This window comes from Balaenoptera physalus (genome assembly GCF_965194825.1).
Source record: "Balaenoptera physalus genome assembly, contig: SUPER_7_unloc_3, whole genome shotgun sequence".
NCBI classification, from domain to species: domain Eukaryota; kingdom Metazoa; phylum Chordata; class Mammalia; order Artiodactyla; family Balaenopteridae; genus Balaenoptera; species Balaenoptera physalus.
Window position 1 is genome coordinate 119,571 of NW_028126532.1, and position 16,916 is coordinate 136,486.

The window sequence follows — 16,916 nt, forward strand, 5'->3', positions numbered from 1 at the left end:
AGCTGCTGTTAGATGTAGGTGTTAGAAAGATTTTTGTCAGATTTTACATACGTGTTGTACTATATAATTGGACCCATGTGCATCATTTATGTGCCATTTTAATTTATGTTAACCCTGTGTATCAAAAAAAAGATTTTGATAATTATAATATTATTATGGGATTCTCTTTGGATTCCACTCTGAAGGTGTTTTTATAATGTATTTGGGCGTAGCAGATATAATTAATCATGAATACCATATGATTCCATTTATTTATTTATTTATTTAACATCTTTATTGGAGTATAATTGCTTTACAATGGTGTGTTAGTTCTGCTTTATAACAAAGTGAATCAGCTATACATATACATATATCCCCATATCTCCTCTCTCTTGCTTCTCCCTTCCACCCTCCCTATCCCACCCCTTTAGGAGGTCAAAAAGCACTGAGCTGATCTCCCTGTGCTATGTGGATGCTTCCCACTAGCTATCTATTTTACATTTGGTAGTGTGTATATTTCTATGCCACTCTCTCACTTCGTCTCAGCTTATGCTTCCCCCTCCCCGTGTCCTCAAGTCCAGTCTCTACCTCTGTGTCTTTATTCCTGTCCTGCCCCTAGGTTCTTCAGAACCATTTTTTTTTTTTTTTTTTTAGATTCCATATATATGTGTTAGCATACGGTATTTCTTTTTCTCTTTCTGACTTACTTCACTCTGTATGACAGATCTAGGTCTATCCACCTCAATACAAAAAACTCAATGCCGTTTCTTTTTATGGCTGAGTAATATTCCATTGTATATATGTGCCACATCTTCTTTATCCATTCATCTGTTGATGGACACTTAGGTTGCTTCCATGTCCTGGCTATTGTAAATAGAGCTGCAATGAACATTGTGGTACATGACTCTTGTTGAATTATGGTTTTCTCAGGGTATATGCCCAGTAGTGGGATTGCTGGGTCATATGGTAGTTCTGTTTTTAGTTTTTTAAGGAACCTCCATACTGTTCTCCATAGTGGCTGTATCAATTTACATTTCCACGAACAGTGCAACAGGGCACCCTTTTCTCCACACCCTCTCTAGCATTTATTGTTTGTAGATTTTTTTGATGATGGCCATTCTGACCGGTGTGAGGTGATACCTCACTAAAGTTTTGATTTGCATTTCTCTAATGATGATTAGTGATGTTGAGTATCCTTTCATGTGTTTGTTCGCAATTTGTATATCTTCTTTGGAGAAATGCCTATTTAGGTCTTCTGCCCATTTTTGGATTTGGTTGTTTGGTTTTTTTTGATATTGAGCTGCATGAGCTGCTTGTAAATTGTGGAGATTAATCTTTTGTCAGTTGCTTCATTTGCAAATATTTTCTCTCATTCTGAGTGTTGTCTTTTCGTCTTGTTTATGTTTTCCTTTGCTGTGCAAAAGCTTTTAAGTTTCATTAGGTCCCATTTGTTTTTTTTTGTCTTTATTTCCATTTCTCTAGTAGATGGGTCAAAAAGGATCTTGCTGTGATTTATGTCAAAGAGTGTTCCGCCTATGTTTTCCTCTAAGAGTTTTATAGTGTCTGGCCTTACATTTAGGTCTTTAATCCATTTTGAGTTTACTTTTGTGTATGGTGTTAGGGAGTATTCTAATTTCATTCTTTTACATGTAGCTGTGCAGTTTTCCCAGCACCACTTATTGAAGAGGCCATCTTTTCTCCATTGTATATTCTTGTCTCCTTTATCAAAAATAAGGTGACCATACGTGCGTGGGTTTATCTCTGGGCTTTCTATCCTGTTCCATTGATCTAAATTTCTGTTTTTGTGCCAGTACCATACTGTCCTGATTACTGTAGCCTTGTAGTATAGTCTGAAGTCAGGGAGCCTGATTCCTCCAGCTCTGTTTTTCTATCTCAAGATTGCTTTGGCTATTCGGGGTCTTTTGTGTTTCCATACAAATTGTGAAATTTTTTGTTCTAGTTCTGTGAAAAATGCCATTGGTAGTTTGGTAGAGATTGCATTGAATCTGTAGATTGCTTTGGGTAGTATCGTTATTTTCACACTGTTGATTCTTCCAATCCAAGTACATGGTAATTCTCTCCATCTGTTTGTATCATCTTTAATTTCTTTCATCAGTGTCTTATAGTTTTCTGCATACAGGTGTTTTGTCTCCTTAGGTAGGTTTATTCCAAGGTATTTTATTCTTTTTGTTGCAATGGTAAATGGGAGTGTTTCCTTAATTTCTCTTTCAGATTTGTCATCATTAGTGTATAGGTATGCAAGAGATTTCTGTGCATTAATTTTGTATCCTGCTGCTTTACCAAATTCATTGATTAGCTCTAGTAGTTTTCTGGTGGCATCTTTAGGATTCTTTATGTATAGTATCATGTCATCTGCAAACAGGGACAGCTTTAAGTCTTCTTTTCAAATTTGGATTCCTTTTATTTCTTTTTCTTCTCTGATTGCTGTGGCTAAAACTTCCAAAACTATGTTGAATAATAGTGGTGAGAGTGGACAACCTTGTTTTGTTCCTGATCTTAGAGGAAATTGATTCCTTTCATATAGCATTTTTGAAATGACAAAATTTTTGAAATGGAGTACAGATTATACTGATTCCCAGAGATTAAGGAAGGAGGGGAGGATGGAAAGGAGGTGAGTGAGATTATAAAAAGGCATGATGAGGGATCCTTGGAGTTATTTTGTATCTTGACTGTGGCTGTGAACACCTGAACCTACACAGGTGATATAATTGTATATACCTTCACACATACAAACAGACACACACATGAGTGCTAGTAAAAGTGGGGAAATCTGCCTGAGATGGATAGGTCAGCTCTATCAATGTCAGTATGCTAGCTTTGCAAAATGTTACATTGGGGAAAACTGAGCAGAGCATGCAAGAGATCTTTCTGTGTTTTTCTTACAACTGCATGTGAATCTATAATTATCCTAATAAAAATTCCAATTAAAAAATGAATCATGAACCCCATGCTTGCTGTCACCTCCTCTCCTTTTCCCAGGTTACAATGCCCCATATCTCTCAGTGTACAGTGAAAATGCAGTGGATATCATTGATGTGAACTCCATGGAATGGATCCAAACCATCCCCCTCAAGAAGGTGATTTGACATTGAGATCATGTGACTGATGAATTACTGACTGAAAATGGAAACTCAATTGTGCCTTTGCTGGACTTACTAATGTGTACTTGGTGATTTGAAGGCTTAGCTAAGAGTGAAAATAACCACCAAAACCCACATGGGTTAATTTTTTTACTAGTACAAGAGCTATTTTGTGATATTTAGTTGCACTATATAAGGTAGGATTATCATGATATAAATAAATGTACTATTTATTTATATAGATAATATAATATGAATATTTATATCATACATTATAGATGTTACTTCCCACATTCAGTTTAGTTACTTGTGTTTATTACTAATTTTCACTTAGTATAATTTTGCATACTGTGAAGGAAAATTTTACTGGCAAAAAAAAAAAAAAAAAAAAGGAAAAGTATGTAGCCAAAGCTGTTTTTAGGATTCTCAATTAGATTCTCACAGATTCATAATAAAATAAAAATTTTGTATCTTTACTACAAATAATTTAAAATTTACGTAAAATTTAGAAGTAAAAACCTCTATTTTGTTAAAAGACCACTGAAGATTTAAGAATGATTAAATTCTGGCATATGTGGAGTATACGTACCAGGAGCCACCAAAAAGGAGTTTATACAGGAAAGGATGAAGGAAGTATTTACAATTATATGTGAGATTTTGCCTCACTTTAAACAATATAAGCAATGGGAAAAGCTTTTGTAAGGACGGTCCCACTATATAAAATATTAAAATACACTTTTCCAGCATTCTAAACGTGAACCAGTCACATTTATTGTTTGATAAAATGAATTCACAAGGCAGATGAATCTTCTCAGGATAATTTTTTAGTTACTAATAATGTTTTAAAAGTTAATATAAAAATTAAATAGATTGCTATTTAAGTTAGTAATGTTCAGATTTCTTTAATCTATGATATTCATGTTTCTGAAATTTTATCAATATGAGTTTGTAACACCATTTATTTTCTTTAATTGATGTTTTGGGGGTCTTTTTTTTTTTGAGACTACATTATTCTGAGGGGGGAGTTTAAGTAGAATATACTTATTCTTAATTCTTTATATGTAAGCAAATAGTCATAACTTAATTTTAAAAAAGTATTCATTGAAATGGTAATCTTGCTTTTTTATTATTTTAGGTTCAACCCTTGAATAGTGAAGGATCCCTAAATATTTTGCTTTTGGAGACAATTAGATTAATATATTTCAAAAATAAGAAGACAAGTAAGAAATGACTTCTTCTTAGTAGAAGTAATTCTAAGAGACCATGTCTCTAACTGACTGCCCAAGGTCACAGAGCTAGTGAGTGGAGAGGGTCTGATTTGGACACCTGTGCCCCTTACACACAGTCCTGGGATGCACTCCCGGCAAAGTGGTTCTCCTTCATCCTCGCATAGCAGTAGAGATAAAAGCATTTACTTGTGGCACACTCCAGCTATTTTTAAGCAGGACTGATGGTTGGACATAAGCACCTGGAAACACTAATCTACCATTTGAATGCTCACTGTGAAAATTCATTCACTTCCCAGCAGGCTCTGCGTCCAGATGTGCTCCAAGCTGCAGTGCACACGGGGGAAGCAGACGCGGCCCACCCCACCGCCCTGCTCCAACTTCTCCCACCTACATTTTAGACTCTAGCAGATTTAGAGTGTGAGAAAAGCCACAGGGATTCATTTGTCTTTCTTTCTATTTTATTTATAGGCTGGAATACTTAATGTAGCAGAGAATTATTTTGCTGGGGCTGCTAAAAAGTGCCACAGGGTTGGACAGCTTAAACCACAGAAATGTATTGTCTCACAGTCCTAGAGGCCAGAAGTCCGAGATCAGGATGTCAGCAGGGTTGGTTCCTTTTGAGGGCTGTGAGAGAAATCCTTTTCCCGGCCTCTCTCCTAACTTCTGGTGACTTGCTGGCAATCTGTGTGTTCCTTGGCTTTTAGATACATCACCCCTGATCTCGGCTTTCATCTCCATGTGGCATATCCCCTGTGCATGTCTGTGTCCAAATTTCCTCTTTTTATAAGGACACAATCAGATTAGGGCCCAACCCAATGACTTCATCTTAACTTGATGATCTGCGAAGATCTTAATTCCAAATAAGGTCACATTCACATGCTCTGGGGGGGTTAGTATGACAACATCTTTTGCGGGGACACAATTTAACCTATAAGAAGCTCTCTTATTTTCTTTTTGTAGTCTAAGACACTTTTGAGTGTTTCTGGGTGACATTTTGTTGACTTCTAGATATTAAGAACTTAAACAGAGTAAGTCTTAAGTCTAAAGAGGGGTGCATCTTTCCCCAAGATCAGAAGAGGCAGCAAGTAGAGAATGACTTTTACCTCCAGGAGAGAAGAAGTGGGGTCTCCTTACCCCACCTCAACACCTCTTCCTCCAGCAGTGGACCTCAGAAATGCTTTGCTCAGTTACAATTATTGTAATTGTTTTCATTTACAGAATGACTGGCCCTTTATGCTTGCCCCTGAAGCATAACAGACCGTTTTGATACCCTTTAGCCACAAAAATCTGATAGGAGAAAAACATAGCATAGAAATGTGAGGGCAAATCGAAGTGGAAAGACACCAACATGATTGACCTCTCCTTCCAGTGAAATGATGTCATTTCATAGATAAGAGTCACAATAAATTCATTTTTAAGTGTTGCTTACACTGAACATTAAATTCTGTTCATTAATACTCTGCTTCTATTCTTGAGAAATTTGCCATATTCATCCATTTTTAACTTTAAAAAATCAGAGCAGTGTGATATTTGTGCAGTTAATGAACAGTTGTGAAATTAACATGAGAAACTGGGTGGGAGGCCTCTTAACAGTTTAAAGAATGACATTGCTTTTTTTGTTTTAAAATACGTATAGATGGAGATGAGCTGGTATTTCCAGAAACATCAGATAATCAACAGAAGCAAATGGTCCGACACCACAGCAGCAGGCATCGTTATTCCTTCCGGGTTCCCAGAGGGAAAGGGATGCTACTGAAGGGGCTCTGATGACCACCCTCTCACGTGTGGTCCAGAGGGACCACTTGAGGACCACGTGATATTTGATGTAATTCGGAAGAAAAAGAAATAAATCTGTGAAACTCAGGTGGAGACATCTGTTTGCAGCAGTGTTATGTTTATTTTTCTGTGCAGCTTTAAAGAAAACATTGATGTAGTGAGTATGAATGGAAGTATAATACGTGGAAACATTTCTCTGTGAATGTGGAATAACTGAAATTCGGTACATAAGCCTCCACATAATGCAAATATAGAACACACGTGTATACACACCATAATGTATGTCACTGAGGCATTTTGCGAAGGAATAAATAGTACTGAGCTGCATGTGGATTGATTACTCTCTGACTCTGGAGATGCCTTCCTTTGACTTTAAAAGAACATTCATTCTCTTATTGCCTATTACTTGGTGGTAATTTCTGTAACTGAATAAGTGGAAAAATAAGCTGATCTTCTTTGGATTACAAATAAAAACTTTTCTAGAGCAGTGCTGTTTCCTTTAAAGGAGCCGTAATTATATGAAAAATATATAATAGGACAGAGCTTCTTTGATGTCTGTGGCTGTTAAATGCCATGTGATTTGTACCAAAAACTTTAAGATACTTAATTTTTAAAAGTATCTGGGAAGCACAGAATAACTGAATATTCTCTCCATTCACCAAATTTGTAATTGGATATACCTATCATTTGCCCTTGAAAAAGTCACCAGTACAATTTTGTCTTTGTCTTTTAAAGTTGATTGCAGTAGCATCTCTGTTGATTAATACCTAAAGTAATAATTTTTAATAAAGTATTACTTTTGAAAATGAGGCTGAAGATCTTCTGATTTCAAACATGAGAATTCATGAAGCATTCACCTAAATTGACTGCTTCCTTTTAAAAAATTTTTTTTTTCATCTTTATTGGAGTTTAATTGCTTTACAATGTTGTGTTAGTTTCTGCTGCACAACAAAGTGAATCAGCTATATGTATACATATATACCCATATCCCCTCTCTCTTGTGTCTCCCTCCCACCCTCCCTATCCCACCCCTCTAGGTCACCACAAAGCATCGAGCAGATCTCCCTGTGCTATGCAACAGCTTCCCACTAGCCATCCATTTTATATTTGGTAGTGTATATATGTCAATGCTACTCTCTCACTTCGTCCCAGCTTCCCCCCCACCCCAAGTCTGTTCTCTAAATCTGCGTCTTTATTCCTGTCCTGCCCCTAGGTTCTTCAAAACTGTTTTTTTAGATTCCATATATGTGTGTTAGCATACTGTATTTGTTTTTCTCTTTCTGACTTACTTTACTCTGTATGACAGATCTAAGTCTGTCCACCTCATTACAAATAACTCAATTTTGTTCCTTTCTATGGCTGAGTAATATTCCATTGTAACTATGTGCCACATCTTCTTTATCCATTCATCTGTTGATGGACACTTAGGTTGTTTCCATGTCCTGGCTACTATAAAGAGTGCTGCAGTGAACATTGTGGTACATGACTCTTTTTGAATTATGGTTTTCTCAGGGTATATGCCCAGAAGTGGGATTGCTGGGTCATATGGTAGTTCTATTTTTAGTTTTTTAAGGAACCTCCATACTGTTCTCCATAGTGGCTGTATCAATTTACATTCCCACCAACAGTGCAGAGGGTTCCCTTTTCTCCACACCTTCTCCAGCACTTATTGTTTGTAGATTCTTTTTGATGATGGCCATTCCGACTGGTGTGAAGTGATACCTCATTGTGGTCTTGATTTGCATTTCTCTAATAATTAGTGATGCTGAGCATCTTTTCATGTGTTTGTTCACAATCTGTATGTCTTTTTGAGAAAGAAAAACAGAGCTGGAGGAATCAGGCTCCCTGACTTCAGACTATACTACAAAGCTACAGTAATCAAGACAGTGTGGTACTGACACAAAAACAGAAATATAGATCAATGGAACAGGATGGGAAGACCAGAGATAAACTCGCATACATATAGTCACCTTATCTTTGACAAAGGAGGCAAGAATATACAATGGAGAAGAGACAGCCTCTTCAATAAGTGGTGCTGGGAAAACTGGACAGCTATATGTAAAAGAATGAAATTAGAACACTCACTAACACCATACACAAAAATAAACTCAAAATGGATTAAAGACCTAAATGAAAGGCCAGACACTATAAAACTCTTAGAGGAAAACATAGGCAGAACACTCTATGACATAAATCACAGCAAGATCCTTTTTGACCCACCTCCTAGAGTAATGGAAATCAAAACAAACAAATGGGACCTAATGAAACTTAAAAGCTTTTGCACAACAAAGGAAGCCATAAACAAGACAAAAAGACAATGCTCAGAATGGGAGAAAATATTTGCAAATGAAGCAACTGACAAAGGATTAATCTCCAAAATTATATAAGCAGCTCATTAAGCTCAATATCAAAAAAAACAAACAAACCAATCCAAAAATAGGTGGAAGACCTAAATAGACATTTCTCCAATGACTATCTTCTGTTCTTTCCCTTTTCCACCATTAGAGAAGAAGTGGTGCTGGAGACAGCCCCACCTGAGACTGGCCTGTTCTCATGCCCAAGGACTGAAAAATGCACTAGTTTCCAGACATGTATTTTATGGCGAGGTATTTTTATGTATGCAATAACTAGTCTGGTTGCTTCTGAATTTTTTTCTATGAAAAATTCCTGGTTTCATCTTTACTAAAAATATTAACATTAATAATTCAAATCTGTTTAATGTCTTATCTGTTGGAAAGTATTTTATTTTGAGAGATTTCTGTGACAGGGACAGCCAATTGGGGTTTTATTTTAATAGTAAATTCATAATCATGTCTTAAAGTAAAAATAATAATAAGTGAAATAATAATAAAATTCCTTATATTTGAATCTCATTCCTTTGAGGCAAGGACATTAAGTTAAGAAGTATTTACATGATATCTTCCACCAGTTTAAGTGGTTTTTCTTTTTTCTTTTTTTCTCACTACCTGTATACTCTTGAGACTTCCTATGTGCATTTGATAATGCTGGTGTTAGGATTTTCTGACTGCATTGCAATGCCTATATTTCTGGGTTGGAGGATTTGCAGAGGTTTCTCTGGACAGGCAAGGAAGGGGAGAAGCTTATTTGACTCTTCACATCAAAGAAGGAAGTGAGAAAGACAAATATCATATGATATAGCTTATATGTGCAATCTAAAAAAAAGGGTGCAAGTGAACTTATCTACAAAACAGAAGTAGAGTCACAGCTGTAGAAAACAAACTTATGGTTACCAGGGGGTAAGGGGGGGAGGGATAAACGAGGAGATTGGGATTGACATATACACTCTACTATATATAAAAGAGATAACTAATAAGAACCTGTTGTAGAGCACAGGGAACTCTACTGAATACTCTGTAACAGCCTAAATGGGAAAAGAATCTAAGAAAAAAGAGTGGATATACGTATATGTATAACTGATTTACTTTGCTGTACACCTAAAACTAACACAACATTGTAAATCAACTATACTCCAATAAAAATTAAAATAAAAAAAGAAAGAAGTGAGATGGTGAGGGGTGTGATGAGAGAGGGAGGGCACTAGGAAATCCATCTTCTCTGGAGCTCCTGCTCTCTGAGTCCCCTGCATACCTCTCCCAGCTGGTTTCACTGCTCTCTCCTTGGTGAAGTAGGCCTTCGACATGTGGTCTTAGCATAACCTGGGTAACAGTCTGTATCTAGGGCAGTGGTTCTCAAAGAATGGTCCTCTGACCAGCTGCGTCAGCCTCACCTGGGCACATGTTAGAAATACAAATCAAAAATGGGATGGGGGCAGCAATCTGTGTTCTCACAAAAATAAACAACATATAAATCAAAACAGATTTCAGGAGGAAACAAGAGGGAAAGGAATAATAAACAGGACAATCTTAGTATATATGCATAATTATGGCTTAATAAATAAGAATATATGAGTAGTATTTTATATCACTCATGTTATAAATAAGAATTCTTGAAACAAAAGTGATGTGGTATACAGCTAAGCTTAGTAACTGACCAAATAGGAAATAAAGACTCCAAAACATCTTTGGAGATCTTTTTAGATAGAAGCCTTCTAATTGTCTCCTCCAGAAGATTATTTTCATTAACAGGAGCATGAATAATTGGAGCATGAAATATTCAAATATTAGGTACTACTAAGCAATCAAAGGAACTACGGACCCACAGAACGCTGTGGACGAATCTCAAAAACATTATGCTGAAACAGAGGAGCCAGAAACACAAAAACCAAACAAAATGAACAACTATGTGACACGATTCCATTAATATGACGTCAAAAGCAGGCACACCTAGTATATGGTGATGGAGGTCAGAGGAGTGCTTCCCTCTGCGGAGGGGAGGGGTAGTTATTAATGTCAAAGGGGAATGAAAGAAACTCCTGGGGAAGGAAGTGTTCCACATCCCACTCTGGTTGGCAAATTACATAGGAGTGTAACCGAAAGTGGGGTCCAGCTTCTCACTGCTCAAAAGCCAATAAACAGGCAAGGTTGGTGGAAAGGAAAGTTTGCTTTATTTTGGATGCCAGCAACCGGGGGTGGACACCTGTCCAAAGGCTGAATCCACATCACTGACAATCAGTGGGCAAGAGCTTTTATAGATGGAGGGACGGGGCTACATGTAGAAACAGCACAGTCATCTCTGACAGTCATCTTGAAATTGGTCATTGGTGGTCTGACCAACGTCATCTTGATTGTTTTAGGTACAGTTAATCTTCAGTTCCAGGGTTGATTTGTTTCCATTTCTTTGAGGCCAGTTCTCAGAATTGTGGCAGCTTATGTCATGGCTACAGCCTGGTCATCATGTAGTTAACTTCTTCTACCTGGTGGGGGTTTCAGTGTCCATAAGACAGCTCACAGGACGTGGCTCAGAATATTACCTGAGACCTTAAGGAGGAACTAAATGTCCTTGACTATGCTTCATGACTAAACTATTATTATTTTGTCTCCTTTGACAGTTTTCCTTTGTTTCTGCATTTTCCCACTTCTCTGATTAAACTTATTCCTTGGCTAAAGCTTTTCCACAGACAAAAGCAGGCTGAGGACATGGCGAGGTGGGGGAAGGACCATAGGGTCCTGCTCCATTTCAGGAGTCTACGTATGGAAAACTTCATCCAGCTGTATATTCAAATACATGCCCTTTAGTGCTATTTAAGCCATATCTCTATTAAAAGGAGTAAAAAGAAATGAAAAAGTAGAGAGCAAAAATATGGGACAAATATGAAAAATGTTTATAATTGATTCATTTGAGAATATGGGCATATGCTTATTACATTATTGATTGTAACTTTAAAAAATGTCTCAAAATTTTAAAAATTAATAAAAAAATAATGAATGAACTACCCATTCCCCCCAGATCCTCCCTCTTTTTTTTTTTTTTTTTTTTTTTAAAGATTTATTTATTTTTATTGATTGATTGATTGCTATGTTGGGTCTTCGTTTCTGTGCTAGGGCTTTCTCCAGCCGCGGCAAGCGGGGGCCACTCTTCATCGCGGTGCGCGGGCCTCTCACCATCGCGGCCTCTCTTGCTGCAGAGCACAGGCTCCAGACGCACAGGCTCAGCAGTTGTGGCTCACGGGCCCAGTTGCTCCGCGGCATGTGGGATCCTCCCAGACCAGAGCCCGAACCCGTGTCCCCTGCATTAGCAGGCAGATTCCCAACCACTGCACCACCAGGGAAGCCCCCCAGATCCTCCCTCTTAAACTGAAAAAATCATGACCATAATACAACAAACACATATGGGAATGTTCTGAAAGGTGGGAAGAAGAAAGGGATCTCGGTCCTTGAGGAATGACATGGCAGTGTGTACCCTGGTTCCCTTATTGTTTCCCGGTATCCCAGAGAGGCTGCTGCAGAAGCTTCTTACCCAGAACCACTAACAGGCATAGGAAAAAAAAAATTCCAAGAAAAGCCTGTTTCTCCTAGCCAAAGGACTAGGAAAATTGTGCCTACTAGAACAGAAAACCTTTTTGACAATACGTGATCTATTCACGTTAAAAATCAACAGGAAAAACACCCTCTCCCACTGCCATGTGGCTTTGGTGGGGCTTGGCAATGAGCTGCCCTTTCAGTCTCCTTACTCCTGCTCTGCAGAAGCTGATGGCAGTGCTTAGATTCCCCCACCCATGGTGTCAGGGGCCAAATAGGAATCTGATCTTCCATCTCCGGCTTGGCAGAAGCAGGAAGTGCTCTAATTCCCCAGCCTTCATAAAGCCAGAGAGCTGAGGGCTTCCACCCACCCTGAGAAGACAGAGGACTTAATGAAAGGTGTGAGTTGAGGCTGGTCAGAATTTCACCTTCCCCCATCCCCGATGTGGACAAAGTGCAGTGGAGAACTGAAGCCCCAGACCCAGCGGCTGCAATGAGACTGACCATGGCAGGGCTAGTCAGCACTCCACTGTCCTCCTTCCCCATCTGGTGTCAGTGGGGCTCAATGGGGAGCTGAGCATCTGCTCCCACCAGGCACCCACAAGTTGGGACATGTAGTGAAAAGAAGACTGGTCAACAGACTGCATAACCCACCCTGGTTTCAGTAGGACCTGGTATGGAGCTGAGCTTATACCCCAAATTGGAGGCAACAAGGTGGTGTGAGACAGTGCCCCTCCTTGACTGGGAAGTTTTCAGTAGAGCCAGAAGGGAGCTGGACTCTAGCCCACCCTTCAGCAACGAGACAATGGGAGTCAGCACACCAGTTTTGCAAGGGTGATGTCAGTAAGTCCTTGCAGGAAGCTGATCACACACCTGCCTGGCTCTCATGCTACACCTCAGTAAAGGGTCTGCCTGCTAAAATAGGATATTACATAGGATCCAGTGTCATAATATAACACCCAAAGTGTCCAAGATACAACTGAAAGTCACTAGTCACACTAAGAACCATGAAATTCGCAACTTGAATGAAAAAAGTCAATCAATATACATGCACATGGAGAGGGATCAGATGTTGGAATTATCTGACAAAGATTTCAAAGCAGACATCACAAAAACGCTTCAGTAAGCAATTACGGATTCGCTTGAAACAAATTTATAAATATAAAATATCCGTAAAGAGACAGAAGTTGCAATAAAGAATCAAATGGAAATTACAGAACACAAAAATGCAATAAAAACAAAACAACAAGTCTCTGGGTGGTCTCAGCAGTAGTGTGAAGGAGACAGAGGATAGAATTGGTGAATTTTAGGACAAAGCAACAGAATTTATCCAATCTGGACGACAAAGAGAAAATAGAGTGGGGTAAAAAATGAAGAGTCTCAGGGACTTCTGAGACTATAAAAAAAACCTAACATACGTATTACCAGAGTCTCAGAAGGGGAGGTGAGAGAATGAGTGAGACTGGAAGAGTATTTAAAGAAACAATGGCCAAAAATGTCCCAAATTTTCCTGAAGACACAAACCTACACTTTCAAAAAGCAGAGCAAAATCCAAATAGGTCGAGATCGATCAAGATAGCAGAGTATGAGGATGTGGAACTCACCTCCCTCACATGAACACATTAAAACTGTATCTACTTGTCGAATACTTCTCACTGAAAACTAACTGGAAACTTGCAGAAAGAATCCTGTACAAACAAGGCTGTAAGAAAGATATGCATGTAGATCGGGTGGGAAGGGGAGAAAAGTAATCAGGGCAGGATCTGTGCCCCGGTGGAAGGCTACTGCTTCCCATCCCTCAGCCAGGATGTCCCCAGTAAAGCATGGGGCCCAAGGGTCAGCACAGTTTGCCAAACCTCAGGCGTCATCTTAGCTCTGGATGCCCTGGCCAACCACTGGTCCCATCTGCACATTTTTACAAACTCTTGGGACATCATGCGATACTGGTCCCTGTTGGGTAAAGAACTCAGGGAATCTGTTGCCTCACAGATGCCCCAGATATAAATCAAGGTCACAGATGTCTCTACATGGACTAAGGCCACAGTTCATGGCCTCACCAGGACAGTTCTCATCCCCTTGGGAACTCTGATAGGACCAAGGTCCTCTTTTTGCTTCTCAAGATGCATCATTGCTGGCTCTTGACAAAGGTATTCTATAGAGCTTCCACTCCCCCAGAGGCCCCAGCAGCTGGTTTAACTGCGAGGTATAATGGCTCCTCAAAGACTCCTGTTTAAGTTATTATACAAGGTGGTGAATGGACTCCCAGGTGGGCGTCACTGTTGCCTCAGGCATTAATTAGTCTACATTCACAACCCCTGGGCACACACACGCCCAACATCAATGCCACATGTTTTCATAGGTCATTCAATTGCCTACAAAGGGGACCATCTCTAAAGTTCATGTTTTTGATGATCCGTTATCAAGGTTCAATATTAGGTGCTGCCTTGACATCTGGAATTGGGGTAGGGGACTCAAACAGACTAACCATCACTTTCCCTCCCCATTGTGTTCCTACAGATGAGGTCCCGTAGTCAAACAACCATCTTCATCTCAGGGAACAGGCACGGTACTTGCTTATGCCCAAGAGGTGAGTTTTCATTCCCTGCCCACCAACAGCATTATTCCAACCAGCCCTTCCACTCTCCTGTGGGCACTTCTCCTTTGTTACTAGAAAGTTCACCTCTCAGGGTCCCTGCTGGTCCCCTCTGGTCCCAACACATCCCCTGTGTGACCGTGGGTCCTCCTCTCCTGGGCTGTGAGTACATGTTGTTGTCAAATGCAAGTTCATGTGCCTGGTGCAAAGTGAGACCAAAAAAATGGAAACATTGGAGTTTGAAGAGAAAGGTTTATTGCTGGGCCAAGCAAGGAGAACAGTCAGCACATGTTCAAAAGTCCCTAACTCCCTGATGGTTTTGGGGAAGAGTCTTTATAGGAAAAATTTGGGGTGAGTGATGCAGGATGTGTGACTTTGTTTGGTGGTGAGGTAATAGGGCGATATTCCAAGAATTTTGTGCTCAGCCTGAAGTTACCGTCCTCCACCTGGGTGGGAGCCTTAGTTCCTGCAGAAGAACTCAAAGGTATTGTCATGTATATTCCTTCAGGAGGAACCAGGACTTTGTCCCATCACTGCACTATTGTTTCTTGACTGCTCCTCCTTTGTTTCTGCATTCCCTCCCTTCCCTGATTAGTAACTGTTTGGATCTGCCCTTTGGAACTCAGAGAAGGTCTAGGAGGCTGAAGCCTTCTTCCTACAAATAAGAAACGAGGACAGGGAAAGGCTTTTGTACCCGGGAGGGCCCTGCAGGGTCCTGATTGGTTTCAATGTGACTAATAACCTGTTGACCATCCCATCTGTCCAGTATTGGGTGTCATGTGTCCAGGGCAGGAATCCCTCCCTTATCAATGGGGTGATCAGAAGGTGATTGCATCCCTTCTCACGGCAGCCACAGTGAGCCTGATAAACCAAGTCACACGCTCTGCTCAGAGCCCTCCAGGGCCTCTCCCCTCACTGGGGAGCAGCCTGTGTCCTTGTGGGCATCTTCGAGGAGGAGCATGGCCTGGCCCCCTGGCCTCCCCAGCTCAGTGCCCTGCCTCTCGCCCTCGCCAGCTGTCCGAGTCCCAGGCTCCTTCCTGCTCCTGGGAGCCCCCCTGAGCGTTTATCCCCGCTGAGACCTTCCTGGCACACTCTGCAGGCCACCACTGTGCCCTTTCCTTACTCCCTTTGTGTTTTGGCTCAAATGTCAGTTTTCAGCCACTTTTGCTAAGCATTCTATTTTGACTCCCAATCCTCACTTCATATCCAGCCCTCCTTGCCTTGTTTTCTTCGTAGAACTCACCATCAACATCTATGTGCTTTACTTATTCGTTTGCTTTTCTATCTCCCCACTGGAAAGAATTTTGTGCTCAGCAAAGTGTTGTGTGGTCATTAGAGTGAGTGGTCACATTCTAACCTCCCTTTGCCACCTGGCCTGGGTGGCTCCCTTTGCTCTTTTTCTAGCTCAGCTGTGTATTTAAAAGGTGGTTATCTACCCTATGCGTTTGTATGAGGAGGTGGGGCCTTTGGGAAGTGAATAGGTCATGAAGGTGGAGCCCTTACGAATGGGATTAGTGCCCTTATAAAAGAGGCCCCAGAAAAACTTCACCTCTTCTGCCATGTGAGGATACAGCAAAAAGATGACCATCTATGAACCAGGAAGTGGGTTCTCACCAGATACCATATCTGCTGGTGCATTGATCTTGGAATTTCCAGCTTCTAGAACCATGAGAAATAAATTTCTGTTGTTTATAAGCTACTCAGTCTATGGCATTTTGTTATAGTGGCCCCAGTGAACTAAGACACATAGTAAGTAGCAACACTGACTCCACAGCTTATGCTCTTTTGTGTGCTATTGTAAATGGAATTGTTTTCTTAATTTCTTTTTTAGATTGCTCATTGTTGGTGTATAGAAACACAACTGATTTTTGTGTGTTGATCTTGTACCTTGAAACTTTATTGATTGGTTTATTAACTTTAACATTTTTTTGTGAATTCTTTGTGATTCTCCATGTATAGGATCTTATCATCTAAATACAGTTTATGTCTTCCTTTCCTAAAAAAAATAAAAAATAAAAATAAATAAATAAAAAATAAAAGGTGGTTATCTAGGTGCTATTCAGTATGGGAATGTGTTTGCATAGTCTGCCTGTGGCTGGACCCAGAAATCCCCAAACCTGGAAATCATTTCTACTGCCAGTGTGAACTTGCTGGGGACCTCGCTGCATCACCTTCAAGAGCTGGTCTCAGGGAGATCTTAGGTTGCCTAGGCAATGATTGTAAACATGGCTTTTGAAATCCTAAGCAGTATAAAGAGTGTTGGCAGCCTGTTTACCAAGGCACATGGGGCTATGACCATTGTAGGCCTAGTAACATTATCTTTGACATAAACAATATTTTAACTCTTAAGATCTACTAT

At 39.9% G+C, this 16,916-nt stretch overlaps 1 protein-coding gene across 1 annotated transcript in view; it reads left to right on the forward strand.

The window, feature by feature from the left end:
• Positions 1-3,086, forward strand: part of LOC309665281 (serine/threonine-protein kinase MRCK alpha-like) — a gene marked incomplete at its 3' end in the record, with an annotated part of 49,153 nt that extends 46,067 nt beyond the window's left edge. The window contains exon 10 of the mRNA XM_082478916.1: positions 2,980-3,086. Coding sequence (XP_082335042.1) covers positions 2,980-3,086 — 107 coding nt within the window. The remainder of the gene's footprint in view (positions 1-2,979) is intronic.
• Positions 3,087-16,916: the final 13,830 nt, after the last annotated feature.